Consider the following 11,148-nt stretch of genomic DNA (forward strand, 5'->3'; position numbering starts at 1 on the left):
TAAAGCAAATTGAATATTATGCTACTACATCAAGCTCCTACATCGCAATTTCAACATATCTCCTTACACCTGTAGATCGCAAGATAGGAGCCAATATCCTAAATAAGTTCATGTAATTAGCTACAAATATTGGCATACAGGCCAAAATATTCTATTAGCAATTGAGAAAGGCTAAAAAAAATAAGCAAATGAAGTAGGCATAAACCCCTCTGCATAATAAATGAAGGTACAAAATCATCCCAATCCTTTTTATACCCATTCTATAATTATACCAAAATCAAATATTTAGTATTTAAAACAAAAAGTCATCAACATAATTACATATTAGTTGCTCTCTCTTACCAGTCCAAAAAGTAGATCCGCTGAGAATTGAGAATGGTGATGGATGCTAAACAAAACGTCTTGCAATAATAAACACAATCAGATGATCTACTTCATAAGGTGAATACATCAAGAATACCATCGATATACCAACACACCTCCAAAGCCACTGAAGACTCCAACTAGAATGGAATTAGACATGAAACTATGTCCACCTTTGAGGAAAGTTTCACTATAGGCATATTAGTAGAACCTAAAATTTAGGTTTCAAGGCAATCCTAATGGAACAAAAGTACATATTATAGTTTTATATAATAGGCAAAAATCCCACAAGGGGCATCCTTCTTCTTGGTCATTTGGAGAGTGGGGACCTTTTGATTCAATGGAGTCCCTTAAATTGGATTTGGTTCATCTCTATGCTCTTTGAATACATGTTTTTCACTTTAAGCTTTTGAGCCCATAATCTTTTTCAAGCCACATTGTGGAAGTTTAGTCCATCTAGGGACCTTGGATCATCATATTGGAAAGACATCAAGCTCTTAATTGACAAAATGGCTTTAGTAATGTGCAAGTTTTTTTTCAATGATGATGCTATGAAAGGTGCCTCCAAGAGGTATTTTTGTTATGCGAAGGTTGAAAGAAGTTCTTCCTTATGGACTAACAAGATATATATTTCTCTCAATACATTAAATGTGGAAGATTAAGCCTTTGTCAAGACCAACCACATATAAAAGTAATAAAATTTTCTACCAATAGACCTCTCTCTCTCTCTCTCTCTCTCTCTCTCTCTCTCTCTCTTCACAATATGTCCCCCTTTCACTTACTTCCTAATAGAAAAAATCAAAACGGTGTTCTCCACAAACTTTCAAGCATAGGACTTTAGAGGTCATATGGCATATCTTGAAAGCAAGATGCTCTTGGTGGATTGATGATCTAAAAATGACAGTGAACGTGTCCAATAAAATTTTAAGAATGAAACCAAAGAGATGGAAACATGACAGAGTTGATGATAAAGGTTTGCCCACATTGTAGCCAATAAATGGGTATTATATGTCAAATAGATAAATTAACTATGTTTGTTTCATTTTGAAAAAGAATATGGAATCTACTTAATCAAATCAAAACTATCTTTGAAAATACATCTGATTGGGATCTATGGGGCAAAGAAAGAATATGACCAAAATGAATTTACAATTATTACATCTTTAGACTTGAGGTGGTGAAATGGGAAACCTATGGTCCTGTTCATAGGAGAGTATAAAGAACTGGAGCATCACATCTCGCTACATGCATCCTTCACAATAGTTTTTCAAACAAGCTACACCATATTCTCCCTACACCAAAGCAAGAAGAACTATAGGATAAGGAAAGATTGTTTCATTTTTTTGATTGGATGATAACATGGCGATAAGAGTTCAATGAAATTGGACTTATCAAAAAAATACTACCTATTCTTATTTTGTAATGGTAATAAAGGTAACTTTTGGTTCAAGAGGTTCAAGAAAAGTGATGACCATATTGAGAGCAAATTAAGAGATTTGTGTCATGGTTAAATTAGTTGACAAAATGAAATAGAGTTGGATGCTTCAACTCTTGTACACACACATATCTCAAGTGTACAATACCAAACCCTTTCACACAAATGCTTTAACTTGTGGTGGTCTTCAAGAACTCTATCGTAACTTCTTGATTTAAAGCATGAGGTTCTTGAATGGTTGTTCTCACTACTCAGTAAAGTAACCATTTTTTGTAAAAATAATTGAAGTTGAAACCTTGTCATTAGTTTGCATGATTAGCTCCCTCATTGTGCTTCTTATTATGATAAATATATCTAGTATAAAGAGTTTGTAAACATTTCTGTTGGAATACTCTTCCATTCTAGAAAACCATAACACATGGATTTCTTTTTATTACATTTCTCCATGTATTGTCTAGAAAATGTAATGACTCTACTTTTTCCCTACCTATTTTATTTGTGGCATGATAGTAGTGCAAGCACTGTACGGAGCTTTCAAGTCCCATAAATGGATGTTTTTATTATGTTTATTAGATCACCAATGGAATCTTTCCTTTTGTCTTATGCATCCAACATAAAAAAGCATGGTTCTATCAAAGTTCCATTCGGGGGTATATCCATCTTGACATACCATGGAAGGAAAGTGATCAAATTTGGTTTAGGAAGATGCTAAACAAAGGAGATCATAGAGTAGGAGGGAATGATGTTGCTATAAAAAGTTCATCCATATAAATCCTATTTAAAAGCATAAATAGTATATAACGTCCTAATTCCACCTACCATTTTGTTATGTGAAGGGCTCATCAAGAGCATATTCCCACTACCAACTAGGGAGCACTAGTTAAGGCTATCAACGAAGCGTTCACATGTGTGTGCATTCCCATTGGAGTATAGAGGGTCTAATTGACTTAAATCTCTTAACGGCTTCTTCAAAATCCTTATTGTGAACTTAACTTTAAAGAATGGATTTTGGATTGATGAAATAAACCATTTTGTATGGAAAAAGCCCCGAAAGTTTTAGTCAATACCACTCAATGCATGGGTAACAATGGGAGTATAATCCCCTTGTTAAGGTTATCATTATCTTAATGGAATTGGTTTAATCCCCTTGTTAAGGTTATCGATAACTTAACGAAATTGGTTATGTTAAGCTCACTAACATGACCTAACTCTTGGCGGGAAAGGACCCTTAGTTTATGCAATATTTACTTTCGTTATTTTAAAGTTTTCCCTAACAACACAATTCCATTCTGAGTGGTACCCATAATGTTATGCATGAAGCGACCTTAACGAGAAATTTTGTATCTTTTTTTGCACATAATGGCATCTCTTTACATTGTGACGTCTATTCTCTAATCTTACAATTACAATGGCAAAAATATGTAACAAAAATCTTGATTGAAGCAGCATGCCCACAGGCCATTAAGCTAAACCCCTATTTTTTAAATTTCAACTTATTTCCCTTTACAAAAGCTCCTTAAAGTAGCTATTTTCTACGGGTCAAACTTTCAAGCATCTTTACCAAGCCATTAAGAGATTTAACATGACTTGGACTCCCTTGAATCCTAGTGGGAATGCACACTTCCCTTCTTAACTGGGAATAGGCCTAAGTTAGGCAAGAGGGTGTAGGGGCGTTGAATGTCGTGGGCATAAAATAATTGGATGAAATTTATGTCCTGGTATTTGTTAGGCTCTACTTAGAGTTTTGTTAAAAAGTGTCTCACACACTTTGTTGCCAAGTGGCCCCCTTCAATTTTGGTTCTCTCTCTCTCTCTCTCTCTCTCTCTCTCTCTCACACACACACACACACACACACACTTTCTTTTTCAAAGAACTCTCTCTCTCTCTCTCTCTCTCTCACACACACACACACACACACAAAATTTGCAAATCTCTTTGCAAAGGCAAGCAGTTGCATCGTCCATTAATGTTGACAATTGTTTGCATCTAGCAGAACTTAAGGCAGTGCTCACTAGTACTTGTACTCACTGGTTTTAGTTCTACTTGGGTAGGGTGTGGATAACCCAAGAAAGTGGAATTGAGGGATCCAATTAAAATGGGTCGAAGCTCTTTCATTGTGTGAAATACACCAACCGTCCACACCATTTCCCAGGCCAGGCGTTCGGACATGCGTGAATCCTGCCTTAGGTTTGTTAGATGGAAGGCATGATAATGTTGTCTTTGAATTGCTAGATCAAGCGCACTTATACTAGAAATGATAATGTTGTCTTTGAATTGCTTAATGTTAAATTATCCAATGCGATGTTGGATATGCTTGCATAAATGATCTGCCTTGCATGAAGCTCGATTGGTTTCTATTGCACACGGCTACAGAGCGATCAGTTACGGCAGAGGATTTCACGGTGGTTGTACTATAGGGCCATGAATGTGAGTTTGCATACAGTACTCGGCATGTCCTATCGTTTATTGTGTCATTCAGACAGGTATCGAACCTTGAAGGTGATAATATAACGCTAACATTTCTATGGCTGGCATGAAAGAAGGGCATGCATAGTACGGCAGAGTGTTTGTTTTATCTTTTACTGGAATCGCCTTTATGGTCCTTGCACAGGATGGCAGGCTTTCTGGGGTCTGTCGGAGATCAGAGAGTTTTGTGTCAGGAGAGGTACTTGAACAAGTCTATTGAAGCTTTGGAGCTAAGGAGCCAGCAAAGCCTTTGTATATCAAGGGATATAATTTACTCCCTTTTACAGCAGTGCACCAGAAAGAAAGACCTTGCAGCATGCAGACGGCTTCATTCTCTCATGGTTAACGTTGGACTAGATTCAATCCCTATTTTTGGGGACCACCTTATCCGCTTATTTGCCTCATGCGGATGCTTGCTGGAAGCTAATCAAATATTTCGTAATGTTCGACAACCGAGCTTGTATACATGGAATGCTATTATGTCAGCACATGCCGAGCTTGCACAAGGTGAGCAAGTGCTTGCGTTCTACGATGAAATGCTGCAGAAGGGCATAAAAGCAGACAGAGTCACATTTTTGTGCATTTTAAAAGCATGTGGAAGCACATCAGCCTTAGTGCAGGGCAGGCTGACGCATGATCAGATCATCAGAAGCGAATTAGATTCAGATGTAGTTATTGGAAGTGCTCTTATTCACATGCACTGCAAATGTGGAAGCCTGGAGGAAGCTCGCAAAGTGTTTGATGAATTGTCGAGTCGAAATGTGGTGTCATGGGGTACAATGATGGCAGGATATGCTCAACACGGGCATAGTCTTGAGGCTCTCAAACTTTTTGAGAACATGCAACAGAAAGGCATCAAGCCAGAAAAAACCATTTTTTTGTCCATCTTGAAAGCGTGTGGTGCCATTGGAGTTACAGTTCACGGCCATCTGATAAATGACCAAATTATCAGAAATGGGCTTGAATCAGATTTGATGATTGGGAGCACACTTGTTGACGTATATGCCAAGTGTGGGAGCTTATCGGAGGCCCACAAAGTTTTCAAAGGACTCAAGAAACGAGATGCAATGTCATGGGCTGCATTAATTTCAGGATATTCTCAGCATGAGCATGCTCTTCCTGCTCTTAAACTGTTTCAAGATATGCAGAAGGAAGCTGTTAAGCCTGACGAGGTCACGTTTTTGTGCATCTTGAAAGCATGTAGCGACAGAGCATGCCTACAGACAGGCAGGCTAATACATGACCAGATCATTAGGAATGGATACGAGGCACATGTAGCTGTTGCCAACAGCCTTGTGGACATGTATGCTAAAAGTGAAAGCATGGAAGAGGCATGCAAAGTCTTTCAGCTAGCAAATCGAAATGTTGTGTCATTTGGAGCATTGGTTTCTGGATACGTACAGCAAGGGTACGGTTGTCCTGCTCTTGAAATTTTTGAAAAAATGCAAGAGGAGGGTATAAAGCCTGACAAAGTCATGCTTTTGTGCCTTCTCAAAGCATGTGGCAACATAGGAGCCATAGACAAGGGCAGGGTGATACATAAGAAGCTGATTGATATTGGACTTGATTCAGATATGGCAATCGGGAACACATTGGTTGACATGTATGCCAAATGTGGGAGCCTAGAAGAAGCATACAAGGTGTTTGACAAATTGCAGAATCCTGATATGGTTTCATGGCATGCAATGATTTCAGGATATGCCCTACATGGCGACTGCAGGCTAGCTGAGCATTGCCTTGTAGAAATGCAACGACAAGGCTTAAAGCCAGATGGGATTGTATTCGTGAGCATTCTTGCTGGCTATAGTCATTCTGGCCTAGTGGAGGAAGGTCACAGTTTCTTTAAATCTATGAGAGAAGACCACGTAGTTGCGCCAAATGTCGAGCACTATAACTGCATGGCTGATCTTCTAGGGCGGGCAGGACATTTGAATGAGGCTGTAGATCTACTCCAAACAATGCCAATTTTACCAAACATCATTGGGTGGACTACTTTGCTCACAAGTTGTAAAACACATGGCAACGTGGAGCTTGGAACATATTGCTTTGAGCAGCTTGTCCAGCTGAATCCCAAGGAAGCTTCTGGCTATATGATCTTGTCAAGCATTTATATGGATACTCACATGTGGAAAGATGCTGACATATTACAAGAGTCCAAAAAATGTGCAGGAGCACAAAAGAAGCCTGGGAAGGCCTGGATTGAGGCTAATAGTAGAATTCACGAATTTGTTGTGGGAGTCCAAAGTCATCTACAAGGTGACAAAACCTGTGCCAAGTTAAGCAGACTGGGTATGCTAATAAAGGCATTTGGATATGTGCCACAGCTTGATTTGGTGCTAGAGCAGTTGTCAAATGAGGGCTAGGGAGGGTTTTTTTATTTAAAGTATCACAAGCAGAAGGCCACAGCATATGTATGTGATTCTGATACATTTGTGCAGAAACTTGATATGAGGAATTTTACACAAATCTGTGGATGTGTCAGAGCATACATATTCTACAATGATCTACAAGGCCTTTGTGCCAATATTGTTTTGAGCATTCCACCGAGAGAAACTTAGCGCTGCAATGGAAGGGACTTGTTTGCCATCGCAGTGGTGTGGATGTGTCAGAGCATACATATTCTACAATGATCTACAAGGCAGCATTCCACTGAGATGAAACGTAGCGCTACAATGGAAGGGACTTGTCCGTGAAGGACGCATGGATAATGACATACAGACATAAAAAAATAGGTGATATATTGTGCCATGGCAGTGGTTGAAGGCATGAGCATGCATTGAAGGACCGGTTGTTAGTTTTAAGGTCCCCAACAATGTGCTGAATCCTTCATGTGGCATGAGCAATGCTATGCAGGTGGTGCAATGCTCTGAGCTCTTTGAGGAGGATAGAATCTATGGGAATGAACGCTCCAATGGAAGGGACTTGTTTGCCATCGCAGTGGTGTGGATGTGTCAGAGCATACATATTCTACAATGATCTACAAGGCAGCATTCCACCGAGATGAAACGTAGCGCTACAATGGAAGGGACTTGTTCGTGAAGGACGCATGGATAATGACGTACAGACATAAAAAAATAGGTGATATATTGTGCCATGGCAGTGGTTGAAGGCACGAGCATGCATTGAAGGACAGGGTTGTTAGTTTTAAGGTCCCCAGCAATGTGCTGAATCCTTCATGTGGCATGAGCAATGCTATGCAGGTGGTGCAATGCTCTGAGCTCTTTGAGGAGGATAGAATCTATGGGAATGAGAGACTAGGATCATACATATCTTTGAGATCACAGAGCTGATTCTTCAAAAGACAAGTCTCTCTAAGTTTGTTGGAAGAGGAGAGGTTCTTGGGAACCCATTGGCCATCAACAGGGGACAGCAATGGGAGCGTTGAGAGAAACCAAATGAGATTTTAATCCCGGTTTATTTCATGGAGGGTATTCCATTAACGCTGGCCAAAACTTTTAAACTAACTTCTTGAGGCTTTGATTTTTGTCTTAAGAGACAACTGGGGTGATGTACAGATTTTCAATCCTTTGCTTTGTTGAAGAAAAGTTTGTCCTTCAAAGGATGGCGAATGGATTCTTAACAATGTTAAGACATCCTGTTGGACTTCTTTTTCTGAACAAGCATGCTGACGCTAATTAATCATGGTGGTGTCTAAGTCTTATGAGATACAAGTGGGTTGCTAGGAAATAGTTTCAATGAAAATTCATATTCTGGAACGCCTCCCTTTTGCAAGTGTTTTGATCCAGGGTGCCACAGTTCTCCTTGGGTGGTGACTCGTGGTCCGTGCCTTGGTTGGGAGGAGACAGTTCCTCTTTAGGCAGATAGCAGCTATACAGAATGAAAGGGAATGCTAGCTCGTCCTTCAGCCACGTGTCTACTTTATAACCCTTGGATTTACAATAATCCAAAAAGGTTGTAACATTACAATGTGCTGGAATTTCGGCAATTGCTTCCCCTTCATGCACTTTTTCCATTTTCTTCTTCTTCATCAAGCTGTAAATAATCACCTTTGAGCTTCCATCGCCATAGCCAAGGGCCCCTCTTCAAACCTCCCCTCAGCTATACCATCCTCCCCTCCTTCCATGGCTCCCATACAGCCCAAGCTGCACAAGATCCTTGGTGCCTTTAAGGACCAGACCAGCATTTCCCTCGCCAAGTCACGAGCTCTAGTGCCCTCGACCTCGATGCCACCCTTCTCAAAGCCACCAGTTGAGATCCTACACCTCTTTTCTCAAGCCAACATCAACGCTACGACTCAGGCCTAGCCAGATGCCTTAGCAAGACACGTGACTGAATCGTGGCCATCAAGGTGCTCATGCTCACGAACTGGCTGCTGTATGACGGGGGTTTGCAGAAGATGAAGTTTTTCGGTAGGTGGAGATGGGATTGCTGAATGTGTCTGATTTCAAGGATGAGTCGCACTCCGATGCTTGGGATCAGTTGGCCTTTGTGCGAACTTACGGGACGTAGTTAGACAAGCGCTTAGATTGCACAATAGGATCACTTGCAAAGGTCATACTTGAGAGGAGATCTCCAACAATGAATCCGGATACTAGCATGGAGACAGTGGTTACTACCAGGATTCCTATGGAGTAGAGCTTGGTGGCAAGAAGAGAAAAATAGCAAGGACAAAAAACATGGCGGTGAAGGTATTAAGTTTTTGACTATAAAAACCAAGAGCTCCACCCATTTGGGTCATAAACCACGCACTTGTATACATCCATATCCACACGTGTTTGTATCCTCCACCACATAGTATATTAGCATGCTCCATGTGACACCATTTATGAGACCCATGTTTGATTCATGTGCCTCTTCTCATGAGAACCATTTGTACAATCGCCCTTAACCTCTAGGGAGTGTTCTACAAACCATGATTCTTTCAACAAACCTCTAGGGATTCTTCTACAAACCATGATTCTTTTAACACCACACTTTGACAGAGTTACATTGGCTACATAGATACATGCTTTTCTAGAATACAAGGTCAATGCCTTTGTATCTTAGGCATGCATTATATGGGATTCTGACAAGTATGGTTTGAATGATGTACTTGATGTTTGTGTGCTTATCACTTTTGAGGTCGCTTGTTTGCTTGTGTATGACATGCTTTAGATACTCATGCCATTTCCTCCATATGTTTTCTACCTTGGTCATCCTCATATCATGGCCAATGCAAGGTTGCCACCTGTGCTCATGTAGTTTGCACATAGAACCAAGTGAGTGTTTAAACATGCTTTATGCTTCTCTGAACACAGTAACTCCTCCGACTCGTGATATCAACACCTCCTCCTTTGGTAGTGAGGCGTAATAACCTACTCTATGGGCAATGAAGGGATTCCTCCATATGACAGCAATGAGATACGAAGGATCTTACCTCTGGAGTTACTGGATCTTCAAGGGGGGCATCTAATCTAAAAATACAAAGAGTGCTTTTTTCCATGTCAGTTTCATAAAACTCAAAAGGATATGAGAATAGAAGCACAATTGGAGTCTATATGTGGTTTATACATCTCATGATTACTCCTCCTTTTGAATCACAATTTGCTACTATGGCATTCCGTGTGCCAAGTTCGAGTTATTGGTTTCAATTGTTGGCCTCTTTGCGTGCAAAAATGTAATTTTTGGTTTGAGTTATGACAAAGTAATTGCATCTAACAATGTTTAAATTATTGGTTTAAATTGTTACTCTTTGCATGTATAACTATACATTTTGCATTCTACACATAGCACTTTGCATTTATTAATAACTACATGTTTGTGTAGAGGAGAGTTGGTAGACTTCCTCTCCAAAAATACAAGACCAACTAGTATACCCTTTCTGGGGCATACAACAGTTTGCATTCAACACATAGCACTTTGTAAAAGTGAGCTTGAAACTGAATATTAAAAATGAGAGTAGTTCTTCTTCTATTAGATAATTGGAAAGAATATAACATTCAACACAGGGATAGTTGGCATGCTTCCTCTATACAAAAACTATGAGACCAAGGAATGTGCCCTCCCTTCAACATTGTATTCAACATGAAAGTAATATTCAAATTGAATATTAAAAATGTGAGTGTATGCTATTGTGTTAGATAAATGAAAATAATTTTTCATTTTGTACATTTGCATTGAGTGCGCATAACCACACATTTGTGTCACAGGGAAGTTGGATACTTCTTCAGTAAAAATTATAAGAGCAAGGAATGTGCCCTTCCATCGACACATAGCGCTTTGTGTTCATAGTATATGCAAAAGAGAGAAGATGTATGAGGTGGTCGGATAGTAGTTTGCATTTGGCACGTAACACTTTGCATTTAGCACATCAGCACAAGTTTGTGTAGGGGGAGAGTTGGCAAGCTTCCTCTTCAAAAATTATAAGACCAAGGTACGTGCTCTTTCTTAGGTTCATGGAACTTTGCATTCATCACAGAGTGCTTTGCATTCATAGTATATGCACTTCGATAATCTACTCAATTAGTGGATACACAATGATTTTCATTTAGCACATTGCACTTTGCAAAAGTGAGCTTGAAATTGAATATTCAAAATGAGAGTAGATGTGTTGTTACTAGATTATTGGAAAGTATTTTGCATTCTATACATAGCATTTTTCATTTAGCACATAACCACATGTTTGTATGGGGGAGAGTTAGCACGCTTCTTCTGCAATATTTATAAGACGAAGGGAGGTGCCCTCACTTGCGCACATAGCAAATTCACATCCTTCTAGCTATTAGCATAGAGCTAATTCGAAAGAATTATGCCAAGAAGTCTATTCAAATGATAAGCATTTTGGTACAAGAAGCAACACTTGCAAGGCACTTGTATGCTTCATCCACCTCTGATTGCTAGTTTTGAAAGTCTATTGCTTGTCTCAAGCTGCCTCTGTGAGCCCA

At 39.6% G+C, this 11,148-nt stretch overlaps 1 protein-coding gene across 1 annotated transcript; it reads left to right on the forward strand.

Annotated features, from left to right (window-relative positions):
- Positions 1–4,272: 4,272 nt before the first annotated feature.
- On the forward strand, positions 4,273–7,631 carry LOC147894959 (putative pentatricopeptide repeat-containing protein At3g01580). The gene has a single exon (XM_087383753.1). It carries the CDS (start codon positions 4,345–4,347, stop codon positions 6,625–6,627), a length of 2,283 nt encoding a protein of 760 aa, XP_087239879.1. The 5' UTR covers positions 4,273–4,344; the 3' UTR covers positions 6,628–7,631.
- The last annotated feature ends 3,517 nt before the right edge of the window (positions 7,632–11,148 follow it).

The sequence above is a fragment of the Dipteris shenzhenensis genome, chromosome 13, assembly GCF_047967505.1.
Source record: "Dipteris shenzhenensis isolate YYH24624 ecotype China chromosome 13, Dip_SZ_1.0, whole genome shotgun sequence".
NCBI lineage: Eukaryota > Viridiplantae > Streptophyta > Polypodiopsida > Gleicheniales > Dipteridaceae > Dipteris > Dipteris shenzhenensis.

Excerpts from the sequence above, each read along its gene's own strand:
- LOC147894959 (XM_087383753.1), top strand. The coding sequence starts at position 4,345 with ATGCATAGTACGGCAGAGTGTTTGTTTTATCTTTTACTGGAATCGCCT.